Source organism: Vipera ursinii (genome assembly GCF_947247035.1).
Source record: "Vipera ursinii genome assembly, chromosome: Z".
Classification (NCBI taxonomy): Eukaryota; Metazoa; Chordata; class Lepidosauria; order Squamata; family Viperidae; genus Vipera; species Vipera ursinii.
This window is the reverse complement of record NC_139517.1, coordinates 17,029,482-17,044,466: the sequence shown is the minus strand read 5'-3', so window position 1 is coordinate 17,044,466 and position 14,985 is coordinate 17,029,482. Positions and strand designations below refer to the sequence as shown.

Genomic DNA, 14,985 nt, shown 5'->3' with positions numbered 1-14,985 from the left:
ACCTTGGCAACTTTAAGAGATGTAGACTTCAACTCCCAGAATTCCTGGGAATTGAAGCCCACATTTTTTAAATTTTCCAAGGTGGGGAAACACTGGTATACACAGAAAGTATTTCAGTATGGGAAAAACCACAAAAACTTTCGTGATTCTACTCGAACTATACCAGTTGCAAAGTGCCAGTAGGGCATCTCAATGCATTTATTCAACGCAAAATATCCATAAACAGCTCTCACTTTGATTAAATAAATAACTATATCTTTGAATTATTTGTAACTCAAAACTATTTAGAATACATTAAAGAACAAAACAAAGCGATGATATGAACATAATATAATATAGCACACGTTTTAAAATGTATTGTATTTTATATGATAATGTATACAACCCCCAGAGTCTCTCTTTGAGGGAGATGGGTGGTTTAGAAATATGAAATATAAATAAGGAAGTAAGTAAGTTAAGGACTAACTCTGTATATAGTGAGTCCACGTGATGCCGGTGTGGTGCTTTGGAAAGTGTGAGTCAGATCTATCTGCGTAAACCAGATATTCAGTCTCTTCTGAAGCCCAATCCAAAATGGGGCTTCAGCAGCTGCCTTCAGTTAATAGGAGATTAAATAGATGCAGCTCCTGACTGCATCATCATCTTCTTCTTCTTCTTCTTCATCATCATCATCAGATGGATCTTGACAGATTTGAACACTGGGCCCTACCTAACAAAATGAAATTCAATGTAGAGAAAAGTAAAGTCTTACACTTAGGCAAGAAAAACCAAAAGTACAAATATAGATTGGGTGAAACCAGGCTTAATAGCAGCAACTGTGAGAGGGATCTTGGAGTCTTAGTGGACAATCAATGAAATAGGAGCCAACAGTGTGTGGCAGCAGCCAAAAAAGCCAATGCAGTCCTTAAGTTGCATTAACAGAGGGATTCAATCAAGATCACGTGAGGTGCTGATACCACCCTATAAAGCTTTAGTAAGACTACACCTAGAATACAGCAACCAGTTTTGGTCTCCACACTATAAAAAAAGATATTCAGACTCTAGAAAAGGTGCAGAGAAGAGCAGCAAAGATGATTAGGGGACTGGAGGCTAAAACATACGAAGAATGGTTACAGGAACCGGGCATGGCTAGTCTAGTGAAGAGGAGGACCAGGGGAGACATGATAGCAGTGTTCCAATATTTGAGGGGCTGTCACAGAGAGGAGGGGATCAGCCTCTTTTCCAAAGCATCTGAAGGCCAGACAAGGAATAATGGATAGAAACTGATCAAGGAGAGAGAGATTCAACCTAGAAATAAGGAGAAATTTTCTGACAGTGAGAACAATCAACCAATGGAGCAGTTTGCCTTCAGATGTTGTGGGAGCTTCATGACTGGAAGCTTTCAAGAAGAGACTGGACTGCCATCTGTCAGAAATGCTGTAGGATCTCCTGCTTGGGTGGGGGGGGTTTGGACTAAATGACCTACAAGGTCCCTTCCAACTCTGTTATTCTATTCTATCATCATCATCGTTATGTTCATGAATGGGGCACCTTAGATTGTTCCCATAGCAAGACTTGTATTGGGAAAAGATGAAAAACACTACTTTACACTGAAACAGCAAAGGATAAATTTACGTAGGTAGCCATTGGAATAGACTGGGGATGAGATGAAGACTGTGTTATTAAGACAGATTTTAAAAAATGATTAGAAGGGTGTCTTTGTTGCCATGGGCTAGCAGGACATGAAAATAAACCACTTTTGCTCTGCATGAAGCTTTTTGGAGATACGGAATGTTACCAGAAAGAACGCAACCAACCCACCTTGATCTCCATGCTCATCTGAATGGCGTGTTTGTTTTTTGTGCTAACAGGATGACTGTCATGAGTTTCCTGGTCCTTATCCTGAGCTGGGGCTCCATGGGGCTGGAGACAGCAGCAGCTGTGGTGAGTGATATGGGGCTGTGGATAGGTTGGGTTCGAGAGTGATGTAGGTCAAGGTTAAAATGTCAACAAGCAGCATTTTCGGAGAGTGCCAGCAGAGAGGGGAAGCCATTAGGGTTAACCTAGCAATATTAGCAAACTGGGTAGCAACCTGCAACAAACCAAATCAAGGGAAATTCAATTCTGATATGGCCAACTCTTTATGAGCTGATACATTCCAGGTTTCATAAATGAAAATAGTGGCGTATTTGTAACATCCCCATGACAATATCAAACTCCCTTTTTACGACTCTCTAATCCCTTAATTCAGGGTAGTGTCGGGGTGACTGGATGGAGCTGTGCATTTATTGGCTGGAAGCCCTTCCTGATGACAAATGGAGTTCACAGCAGATTTTTTTTGCTTGGACATTTGCTTTGAGTACCACTGCTGAGAGATCTACCATCAACAGTTCTTCAGACTATTCTGTGTGGCTCACTAGCTAGGAATTATGGAAACTGAACTGCCACACAACTGGAAACAGTACTAGGTTGAGGGGCATGAGGCTATTCTACTGTTTTACACTACGTTCACAAATTCTGCAAGAGGCGATCTGGTGACCATTTACAGTCTATAGTACAGATAATCCTCGACTTATGACTGATTGTTTATCGACTGTCCAGAGTTGCGAGAACCTCAAAGGCTGCTTTACAGTCCATAAAGCACTTCCAGCCACTGTAAAATATCACACACTCACACAAACACACTTTCCCGGGGTCATGACTGCATTTCAGGCACTTGTTCACATTGACAACGGGTTGCAGTGACCTGTGGTCATATGACCACAATTTGTGATTTAAAAAACACACCATCAGAGAGAGTGGATTCAAACTTACCACCATGCGATTCTTAATAACCGCTGTAAAAATTGTCATAAAATCAGGTCCGGTTATGTTGGTACCTGACATACCTGATTGCTAAGATTTATGAGTGCAATTCAGATATTTGCTATCCGGTTAACCTCGTTGCAGTTATAAGTCGAGGACTACCTGAGCAGCTAGTCCTTGACTTAGGACCAGAATCAGGACCAGAATTTCCACTGCCAAGCAAGACAGTTATTAAGTGAGTTGTACCCAATTTTATGGCCTTTTTTTGCCTCCAGTTGTTAAGCCAAATCCCTGCAGTTAAGTGAATCATGCAGCCATTAAGCAAATCTTTCTTCCCCCATTGACTTTGCTTGTCAAAATCGAGCTGGGAAGATCGCAAACGGTGATCACACGATCTCGGGATGTTGCAGCCATGGTAAAATACATGTCTGTTGCCAAACAGCCAAATTTTGATCACGTGATTGGGGGATCCTGCAACAGTCACAAGTGTGAGGACTGGCTGTAAGTCATTTTCTCAGTGCCGTTGTAACACTGGACTAAGCAAATACGTAGTTCAGTTGAGCTCTACCTGTATTGGTTCTTCGAGGTGTATTAAGGTAGAACAGTATCACGATTCAGAATATTCTCAGGAACTACAGCAGGGGTGTCGAACTCGCCGCGCCGCGCCACGTGACGTGTCGTGACATATCGTGACTTTTTTCCCCTTGCCGGAGCTGGGGTGGATGGGCGCGGCTTCCGTGTGACGCATCCGACCCGTGGGCTGGCAGTTTGACACCCCTGAACTACAGTATAGAAAAAGAGCAGGCAGCTTGTACAGAATAAAGTACATTACAGAATAAAGCATGCCATCGTCTGTATGCAAGCATTTCCATCCATCAACAGAAACAAAAGGTTTCTCTTCTCCATACTGGAAACCCCAAGAGGCTGAACACCAAGTCTTAGAATGGGCATTTTACTTTCTATGGAGATTCTCAGACATTTTATTTATTTATTTATTTAGTTATATTTATATACCGCCCTATTCCCTGAGGACTCAGGGCGGTTTACAGGGAATTAAAAATCCAAAATACAAAAATTAAGAACAAATTAAAAAGTATTAAATTAACCCTGTAGTCAGTTAAAAAACCCCAAATTAAAAATTCTTCCTCAGTCTGGGCCCGAGAGCTGAAAAAGCCAGGTCTTCAGGCCCCGGCGGAATGATCGGAGGTCGGGGGCAGTCCTCAGCTCCACCGGCAGCTGGTTCCAGAGGGCAGGCGCTCCCACTGAGAAGGCCCTATCCCTGGGTGTCACCCGCCGGCAATCTCTCACCGGCGGAACCCTGAGCAGACCCTCCCTGTGGGAGCGCACTGGGCGAAGGGCGTTTGATGCCGGCAGCAAGTGTTCCCTCAAATATCCCGGACCCAGGCCATGTAGGGCTTTATAGGGCTTTTGTGGGCTTGTATTAATTTAATTTAATTTTATTTTATTTTATTCTCTCTTTTTGTATTGTTTTTAACTTGCCCTGTGAACCGCCCTGAGTTCTTCGGGAATAGGGCGGTATATAAATTCAATAAATAAATAAACATCCAGGTCACGTTGGTCCCAAAGGTGCCTTTTCAAAAGGCAACTGGACTTTATTTTTTCCTTGAAGACGTGTCGCTTCTCATCCAGGAAGCTTCAGTCAGAACTGAAGAAGCTTCTTGGATGAGAAACGAAACGTCTTCAAGAGAGAGAGGAAAAAACGTCCAGTCGCCTTTTGAAAAAGCACCTTGGGGATGATATTTTATTTCCCTTTTTAAAATAAAGCACGCTTCCTCGTGACAAACACACTCATAGGGCCAGCAATTTAGCAAAGGCAGATGATAACTTTGGGGCTGTCCCTTACAGCAGCGGTCCCCAGCCTTTCTGGTTTGGCAGACTGGCGGTGGCAGCGGGCGGGGGGGAGAGGAGGAGAGGGGATGGCTGTGTGTGCGTACGCGCCTCTTTCACAAATGCAGTTTCGTGCACGTGCACACACTTGCCCACCTCTTCCATGGCCCAATTCTGAACAGACTGTAGCCCGGCACTGAGCCGTGTACCAGGTGTTGGGGACCCCTGCCTTACAGTATATTTAGGTATTAGGCAAACATGGAGAAATTATATTCTCCTGCAGAAACTGTGCCTCACATTTTCTGGATACACAAGGATAGGATCACTAGCGAACTTCAGCAAACCTTGAGCAAGCCCTGGGGCAATTGTACAATTGCACGGTGTCACATTTTATTTATTTATAAGCACAGATTGTTACCAATAATGCTGCCAGAGCAGGAGGGGGGGGAGGCGGTAGAAATCCAGCACCCCACTCAGAAGGACCCCAAAATTAAACAAAGCTACTACTGGATCTTGTAACAGCTGGGGATCTAATTATCATCTAATAGAACTCCTCCATAAGATTCCTAAATCCAGGTGTGCATAACGTGGGTCAGCTCAAAGACCTCTTCAGCCTTTGCACAGAATGGTTAATGCACCATCCCAAAGTTAGCAGGATCAGAATCTCATTTAGGAGGAGAATTGGGGATTTCAAAGAGCGATATGGGGGGCTGAAAGCCTGCAACAATGAAAGGGAAAATAGGAAAGGGAAAGGGGAAAGGAAAGGAAAGGAAAGGAAAGGAAAGGAAAGGAAAGGAAAGGAAAGGAAAGGAAAGGAAAGGAAAGGAAAGGAAAGGAAAGGAAAGGAAAGGAAAGGAAAGGAAAGGTCCATCCATCCTGGAGAAGATCTGGAGGCAGGACAAGAAGCCACGGATGGAAACTAACCAAGGAGAGAAGCAACCTAGAACTAAGGAGAAATTTCCTGACAGTTAGAACAATCAACCAGTGGAACAACCTGTCTCCAGAAGCTGTGAATGCTCCAACATTGGAAGTTTTAAAGAAGAGATTGGACAGCCATTTGTCTGAAATGGTATAGGGTTTCCTGCCTGAGCAGGGGGTTGGACTAGAAGACCTCCAAGGTCCCTTCCAACTCTGGATTCAGAAGGTTGAATTCCTGTAGGCCCCATGAAATTCCCGAGCTGGACACTTGGCACCCCTAATGTAATGTATGAAAAGTACGAATTCAGTTGTATTTCCTGCCACTGCATGTAGAGGAACTGGCACAGTTTTTGCCCACCAGGCAACTTTCTGAAATTAGAGGGACAGCAGCCAAGCAAACTGGCCGGTGGTCTTGCCTGATAAACTGTCTTCTGTTCTCTGAAGCACAATAATTTAACTGCTGGCACTTTCAGCCAGGAGAGGGGTGGCATTTGGAAGTGGGTGGGGGAGGAATGGTGGTGGTGGTGGAGGTGGTGGTGATGAAGGGGATGTTCTCACCATCTCACTCTCTTCGTGTATATTTTTACACATACAGCAACACACATATGGGCACACCCATGCCTACACTCTCTCCTTGAGGTTGTTTTAATTAGTAGGCATTATTCAGAGCCCCTGGAGAAAATAAGAAAAAGCTTTGCATTTTCCATCTGTCTCACTCATCCCTCTTAATTCTGTTCGTCTGAGAATGAGTGGCTTAAGTGCCTCTCTCAATGGTATGCAAGGCCCCCCCCCTCTGAGTTGTACTCCTGCCAAACTGCACTTCTGCTCCATTAGGCCAGCCGAGCCCCCCCACACCCCATGCTATTCCAAATCCAGAATCTCTCTCTCTCTCTCTCTCTCTCTTCTCTCTCTCTCTCTCTCTCTCTCTCTCTCTCTCTCTCTCTCTCTCTCTCTCTCTCTCTCTCTCTCTCTCTCTCTCTCTCTCTCTATCTCTCTCATATCTTAGGGCTACCTCCCATTAAGATGAAGTAGCTCCCCTAGAGACGTGGAAGTACTCCTGTTCTCATTTGTCTTCTCCAACCTGGTGCCCACCAGCCCTGTGTATGAACATCCCATAACTTCATTGCATTTCTCAGTGCATTTTCCAATGTCCTAAGTCGAAGCACGGTGATTTTTTAAAAGCCAAATATTTGCATTGAGAGGAGGCACTTTTTGTAATAAATATTTCGGCTGATGGAACCATAGGAGTTATAACGTTATGCTGTCCTTCAAATGGACAAAGTTATTTTTTTTCCCCACTCAGAAGTAAAACAGGAACAAGAGTTCCAATTCTAGATTACCCCAAGCCGATCCAAAATCTTCACAAACTTCATTTCTTTGTTTCCCCACCAGATGTCGGCAGGAAATTATTCTGTCAACGTCGGGTGATTTATCGATGAATTTTGACTGCCTCATCTTTGTGGATTCTGGGAGCTGGGTCTGCAAACTCAAAAGTGAAAATTGTGGGCTTCCTGCTCATTGTTGGTTAGCCATCCTGTCCTTAAAGGAAAGCGCAATTGTGGCTTTTCTTGATTTTGTCATTCCAACTATTTTGACCCTACTCTTTGACCAAAGACAACCAACAACTTTACAGTCGAAAAACAGAGGGCAGGAAAGGAAAAAAGAAGAGCAAAGCAAGCCAACTGAAACATTTTTGCTAGAGACTCATACGGCTCAGCTAGTTATAGGATAATCCTGATTCCCTTTTCTCCCAGTTAAAGGAAGGACAAGCAGAGGGATGAGTAGCAGTTCTGAGGAGTCCTTGATGCTCTCTGAGCTTGGTTGTTTTCTTGCAGACATTTCATTACCCAATTAGGTAGTATCATCAGGGCACTAGCTGGGTAATGAAACATTTGCAAGAAAACAACCCAGCTCAGAAAGCATCAAGGACCCCACAGTTCAACCCTGAACTATAAGTATTCTCTTCTATCAGTAGCAGTTCTTTATTGGTTACCTGGGAGCAGATAACTCTACTACAGTTCAATCTGAGTGATTTGCTATGCTTTTTATTTCATTTATCTTTCTTTTAATCAAAGCAGCTGTCGACTGTCTGACTAGCGAACCCAAAAAAGGGAATCTTCAAGGTTTTTGAATGCCATCAAAAAGAAACTTCATTGAGTAAACATCTCGGAGCTAAAGAAGCAAAACCAACTCTGGTTTTCCCACACAAAAAATTGCCTAGCTTCCCTTGCCTCACCACCGGGTGTTCACATTGTCCAATCATAGAACTTTGGTTTGTTATGGGAACAGTCCACTTCTCCGTCAAGCACCTCTGTTAGTGACCTTGGCATTCTTGCAGGCTCTTACCATCCATGAACGGCTTCTTAGAATCCCGTTTTCTCCCTGCTCTTTCTACCCCGCCCCCCCTTTTCTATGGCAAGTTGATTAGAGATAGAAGCTAGCAGGCATCATAGCGATTCAATGTTGACAGCAGCAAACTGAGTGGAGGACTTTTGGAAGGAAGGGAAAGCATAGAAACGATGCATATAAACCTTTCCTTCACAGTTGTACTTACTATCATGGCTCCCCATTTCTTTGTAAGGAAGCAAAAATTCAGGAATCCTCAACTCAATCAGGTCTTCCGTTCACACATTCCAGTTAAAGGTCCTTCTCTATTGTATCAGCCTCGTCCCCATTCCTCCAACTCATGCAACTGTTTCTTTTTTAGTGGACCTACATATCCGTCTTTTTTACCATCAGGTTGTCAGAACAGCCTAAAATATTAAACAAATTTTCACTTTATCTTATTCTCTAATGTTGTGTTTGCCAACACATTTCCAGATGACTGCCCTAACCCCAGTTTACCCCATTAGCTCAATTTTCTGAGTTTGCATAAGACACTGACCCATTAATCAAGCACACTGCTTTGCACAACACCCTGGGAGGCTTAAATATGGCGAATAGTAAGTCACAAGTTTGCAAACGCAGCTAATATTATCCTTTGCTACTTCTCCCAACAAGAGGGATGGTTCTCCCAGACTCCATGGCCTTCCCTCAATTTTGCAATTCATTCCACCTCACCATTTGTAATCTTGTTATGACCAACCCCAACCTCTACCCCTTTGGCTAAAGCACTCTTTTTTCCAACTTAGTTATAGCAGTGTGTGTGGTCTGAAGGCCACTGACCATAAGTGTCCCTTTGTTGATGGCTGCCAAACCTCTTCTCCACACCACCCAGGCTGTAGGATTCTTTTCCATGTTCCAGCAAATCAAAAAGCAAGCTTTTTTTTGTTTCGTTTTGATGTACTCCATCTGCATTCTTGATAGCGATTGTATCAGCATGTTTTCCTCTGAGGATGTAGCACGCTTTATTTCTATTGATGTTATAGATAACTCTCCAAATCCTTTGCCAGTAGCCTTGTTGGTCTGGTCTAATGGGAGTTAAGGCTCAAAAGGTGTAGAAGGCCCCAGGAGGTCCACTCCTGCTATACAGGCAGTCCTTGACTTACAACCTTTTGTTTAGTGAGCATTCAACATTACAACAGCACTGAAAAAAGTGATTTATAACCATTTTTCACATTTATGACTGTTGCAGCAATCCCATGGTCACATAATCAAAATTTGTACGCTTGGCATGTATTTATGACAATTGCAGTGTCCCAGGGTGATGTGATCATCTTTTGCAATCTTCTGGCAAGCAAAGTCAATGGGGAAGCCAGATTCACTTAACAACCATGTTACTCAGCTGTGATGGTACAGTGGTTAGAATGCAGTACTGCAGGCTGACTCTGCCCACTGCCAGCAGTTCAGTTCTGACCGACTCAGGGTTGACTCGGCCTTCCATCCTTCTGAGGTCAGTAAAATGAGGACCCAGATTGTTGGGGGCAATAGGCTGACTCTGTAAACCGCTTAGAGGGGGCTGTAAAGGCCTATGAAGCAGCATATAAGTCTAAATGCTACTACTATTGCTATTACTAACAACTGCAGTGATTCACTTAACAACTGTGGCAAGAAAGGTTGTAAAATGGGGCAAAAAACCTATCTTGCTTAGCAATGAAAATTTGGGGCTCAATTTTGGTCGTAAGTCGAGGACTGCCTCTATTTTTATTCCTGTCCCTGCCATAGCTTTTAGCAATCTCCTTTTGAATTTTCCAGTTCACCCATGCCATAAAAGTCTAAGCTCTTCCACAATTTTCCTTAGTAGTGTCTGATGTTGATCAAACTGGCCAACTGTTGTTCTCTAGCTGCCACCTTTTATAGTCCACATTTCTTCGTAGATTGACAGCAACTGAATGCACTGCAAGTAAAAGCAACTTTTGTTTTTCCCCCTCCAGGGACTGAGTGATTTATGCTTTGAGCCAGATGGTTATGTGATGAACACAACCCATGCCAAGTCTGGACTAAGCCCAGGTAGGATAAGATCTGCTGCATCTTACGGAATAAAGATGCTGGATTTTCACCCATGGAATAACACAGCTCCCAGGCTGCGAAGCTGCACTGTAGCAATGCCTTTCTAACAAGAATGCAATGTGCAAACTTTAGTAGTAATTGTGATATATGCTCCAGAGAAATTAAATCTCCCTTCCCCCTGATCATTTGGCAAGTTTTTACATTTTAAAAATCTAATTTTAAATTAAAATTAAATTTTAGTTTACCTGTTAGCTGGACTATAGGACCTTTGGCAAATCTGTGCTGAGCTTGTTTAAAAATCATCCAAAGGAGAGCTAACATCCCGTGCTTAAAATTCTGCTTCTTGGTGAGTTCTGAAAGCAGTTACTTATGTTTTGCGTAGTTATTTTGTACTGCTTTTCAAAGAACCGAAACACTGATTTGGGGGTTATATACAGTATGAGAACTGTTGCTTTAACAAAGACAGCGGAAAAGCAACACTAAGTGGATGTCTATTCTGGAATGGGATGCGATTTTTCTTTGCAGTAATTATAGGAGGGAAAAGGTTAATTCTGGTGTTTTGATAATTTCTGAATCCAGCCTGCTCATGGGATCTTTGTTGGGGAAAGTAGAAGGGAACAGTAAGGGGTTGGGGGAGCTTATTTCCGAGCAGACAGGATACATATATTGTGCTAATAATCAGTGATTTTTTTCCCCCACCAAATCACCAATTGGATTTTTTTTAAAAGATTCTGTTTGCAAACAAAGCATCTTTGTTTTGTTTTTAGGAGGAAAAAAAAGTCTGATATTATATTTTATGTATAAAAAAACATTTCTGTCATTATAACAGTGATCCTTGTATACAGGCAGCTATTCCGTTAAAAAAGGCAGCTGTTTTGAATTTCCCAGTTTCAGAAGGCAACTCAGAACAGAGCAGCTTTAATAAGAGGAGTAATTTTCCAAATGTGGGGTGAACATGGGCAACACACTAACCTTGAAAGTAATGAGGGAGCCAAGGAGTAACTCTCTCTGCGCTTTTCATGATGGTCCTGATTTGGTCTATTGTTTTAGGCCAGGGGTAGGCAACCTCGGCTCTTTTATGACTCATGGACTTCAACTCCCAGAATTCCTGAGCCAGCATGGCTCAGTTTGGAAACCTCTCCCTTTCCCCCTCAGCATGGCTGGCTCAGGAATTCTGGGAGTTGACGTCCATGAGTCATAAAGCGGCCTAGGCCAGGGGTAGGCAACTTCAGCTCTTTTATGAGTCATGGACTTCAACCCCAGAATTCCTGAGCCAGCATGGCTCAGTTTGGAAACCTCTCCCTTTCCCCTCAGCATGGCTGGCTCAGGAATTCTGGGAGTTGAAGTCCATGAGTCATAAAAGAGCCGAGGTTGCCTACCCCTGTTTTAGGCTCCAGGCTAGAAACCAGGAGCTGGTGAGTTGTAGTCCTGTCTCAGGCATGAAAGCCGGCTGGTTGACTTTGGGACAGTCACTCTCTCTAAGCCCAACTCATCTCACAGAGTTGTTGCGGGGAAAATCGGAGGAAGGAGGAGTATTAGATATGTTCGCTGTGTCGTGGGAAAAAAAAACCAAGGAGAGAAACACAAGACAGCAACACAAAACAATAATTCTACACTTTAAGATACAGAGGTTTCTTTTGCTACTAATCTGGAACAGATCAAACATAATAACAAAACATCACTTACATCAATAACTCATTGCAATGACATAGCAGTTCCAATAAGGACAGCTATAGGCCAATGGCCAATCAATCAGGTCCAGGCCCAACTCTTTATACCCTTTCCTGTCCTAAGACTGTAGACAGATGGTCAGCAATCTTACACTTTCTGCTGGTTTCATGCTGACTTCCTGCTCACCCTCTGCTGAACATAACTTTCCACATACTTGTGTACATTGGAACTCGCATCCATCAGCTACTTTCAGTTCCCTATTTCTTACTGTTCCAGTCTTTATGTTCTAAATCTATTTGAAACAAGCAAGCTTAGCAGAATCATATTAAGTAAAGTACAATTGCAAACGGCAAAATTAAGCATGGCACAGACTTTGGTTCAATACTTTTTCCATGAGGCCTGATTTAGTTTACCTGGGCCTAAACCTTGCATAAAAGAACAATAGCTAATATTTTCATTTTCCACAACTGCCTTGAGTTGTTTATAAAAAATAATAAAAGAGATGAATGAATGAGCCTCACCACCTTGGCTGTTACAAAAAAAACCCCCATCACATTGAAATGATGCACATCTAATGTCCTAGAGCAGGGGTTCCCAGCCAGCGGTGTGAGACGATATTCCAGGGGGTGCGAAAACTTGGGTTTTCCAAATTACAGTGTAAATGCATAATTTGTTGCTGCTATTTTGAACTTTTGTAAGGGGTGCGAGAATATATCAGAAGTGTTCTAGGGGTGCAGGGTATAGAAAAGGTTGGGAATCACTGTCCTAGAGCAGTGGTCCCCAACCCCCAGTCCATGGGGGTTGTACTGGTCCGCATCATGCAAGCAACCGGTCTGCACAAACAAGCAAAGCCCCATCCACGGGATGCAGGCAGGACACAAAACCACGCACCCTCCAAACCTCAGAAAAACCTCTCTCTACGAAAATGGTCCCTGGTGCCCAAAAGGTTGGGGACCTCTGTCCTAGAGCAATCTGATTTGTTTTGCCTGTTGAAATGTTGGTCTGTCATAAAGGCGTCAAACAGCTAGAGCAAGAGATGTCCAACCCTGGCAATTTTAAGAGTTGTGGACAGTGGCAATGTGACAGTCACATTGGCTGGGGAATTCGGGGGTTGAAATCCACAAGTCTTAAATTTGCCAAGGTTGGGCACCCTTGAGCTAGAGTCTCTTTTAGGGTGCAGGGCTGGAAATCCATGAACATGCATCAGGGTTGCCATTTCCAGAATGCTCAACCCACACATGGCCAACAGTTCCCAGGGTGTAGCTATTTAATACACTTGATTTTTGTGATTGATCTCTTTTCTTCCTCTTCTTGCTGCGTGTGTGTGTGTGTGTGCGCGCACATGCATGTGTGGACATGTTTCTTTCCCCACCTCATCTGAACATGTACAGAGGTTGGATAAACAAACTCAGGAGATCTAAGAAGAGGTTTTAAAGACCTAATGTCTAGAATAGATGGATCCAGTGGCTTGATGCCCTTTTTTTTCTTTTCCTTCAACCCTGTAGAGATCCTACAATACTATTTAACCTGCAGCCAAGATATTTTCAACCCTTTTCAGCAGGTAAGTATTCCCTCTTTTCCATTAAAATAACATGTGTGGATGTGGTAGACGTTTTGAGGATGGTATATTGAATTCTCAGATTAAATCCAAAACTAAATCCAGGCACTGCTATTCCTCTAAGAGAGTGTTTCTCCATCTTTGAACCTTTTAAGATATGTGGACCTCAACTCCCAGAATTCCCCAGCGAGCATTGCCTGTATATTTTCAACCATATTTCATAATATTTGGATGTTTCTAAAAATGTATGGTACAGATGAAATCTGGTTAATCTCAGTATACAAATCCTTTACCGATGCTGTGCACCTCACGCAGGGTGTAATCTTGGCAAGTTGTAAAATTGTAGAATAAACAGTTATATCTATAGACTGTTTTGATTAACCGATTGCTAGTTTAGCTCTCCTCTAACTGAATGGCAGGTGGAAAAAAAATTAAGCTTTTGCATTGTTATTTTCATTTGCTGATTTGCATATGGTCTTGTGATTGAAATCCCCTGGTTTAATGCAAAACAAGATAGAATTTAGTTTTACTGGGGAGAGGGGGTGTCCCAATTTTGAGATTCCTTCTATTGGGTGTGTCAACTCTGAAACGAACCTGGCTGAAGCCATCTTGCTCATTTTTGTTTGCCATGAGGATGTGGGGGGAGGAATGGGGAGTTTTATGCTAGTGTAAACAATTCTCTGTCCCATGGGAACCAAGGTCATTTTTGTTCGTTAGACTGGGGGTTGAGCCTAATGTTAGAATGCCCACCAAACTATTCTCTTGGGAAATGTAGTTGATTGCATAGTTTCTGGGGTGGCAAATTTTAACTTTGCAATACTGTAACCTTTTGGAGGGAGCTTTAATCTTGGTTTCACTTTTGACTGTGCCGATACTTTGTAGCCAATAAACATGTTCTTAGAGGAAAACTCAAGCCCCGGAGTTCTCCTTTAATTGGTTTCATCTATCAGAACCATGATAGGGTATTTGTAACTTTGCTCACCTCAAATGCAGGTAGACCTTGACTTACGACAGTTTGTTCTGTGACCATTCAAAGTTACAACATTGCTGAAAAGAATAACTTACGACCTGTCCCGACTCTTATTACTTACTCACAGCAACTCTGTGGTCATGTGATTGTGATCTAGGTGCCTGGCACCCGGCTCACAGTTATGACAGCTGCAGCTTTCCAGAGCTACATGATGGCCATTTGAGAGCTTTTGACAAGCAAAGTGAGAATCACAAATCACAATCATGTGATGTCTTGTTTAATGACTGGGGTGATTTGCTTAACAGCCGTGCACCCTCCCAAAATAATGTAAAATCAAGTACTTATCTCACCCGATGCCTGGCTATTGACTGCACCCCTTAAAAATGAACTTTCTGGTTGCAACTGTGATTGTAAGTCAAGGGCTACCTGCATTTTGTGTTTTCCTTCTCATTTTTTTCCTGCCCACTCTCTAGAGACTGACTGTGTGTCAGAGGGCCCTATCGAACATACATTCTCAGCTATACGGACTGGAGAGAGAAGCCATTCCCCACTTCCCAGCAGCCGAGGTCAGTGAGGATTCTTAGAGAAAAGGGGATGCTGGGATTGCATGATTCTCTTGAACTGGGCAAAGTTAGGGGGTGGGGGAGGTTAGTCAGAGAGCAAGGGAAGGCTGCAGATTAGGGCAACTGCGTTCTGATTCATACCATTTGTACATTGCAGAAGAGCATCGTATCCATCCAGAGTACTTTGAACGTCACAGAAAGTAATTTCCATCATCTTGTAGCTCTCCTCAATTGCAGGGGACTTCATAAGGTACCCCCGTTACTCTTATTTTTGTCATTTAATT

General features: G+C 43.1%; 1 protein-coding gene across 1 annotated transcript in view; it reads left to right on the top strand.

The window, feature by feature from the left end:
- The window catches only part of TTYH1 (tweety family member 1), a gene marked incomplete at its 5' end in the record, with an annotated part of 93,955 nt that overhangs the window by 69,850 nt on the left and 9,120 nt on the right, over positions 1-14,985 (top strand). The window contains 5 exons of the mRNA XM_083378828.1: positions 1,851-1,923; positions 9,864-9,939; positions 13,116-13,171; positions 14,612-14,704; positions 14,859-14,951. Coding sequence (XP_083234954.1) covers positions 1,851-1,923; positions 9,864-9,939; positions 13,116-13,171; positions 14,612-14,704; positions 14,859-14,951 — 391 coding nt within the window. The remainder of the gene's footprint in view (positions 1-1,850; positions 1,924-9,863; positions 9,940-13,115; positions 13,172-14,611; positions 14,705-14,858; positions 14,952-14,985) is intronic.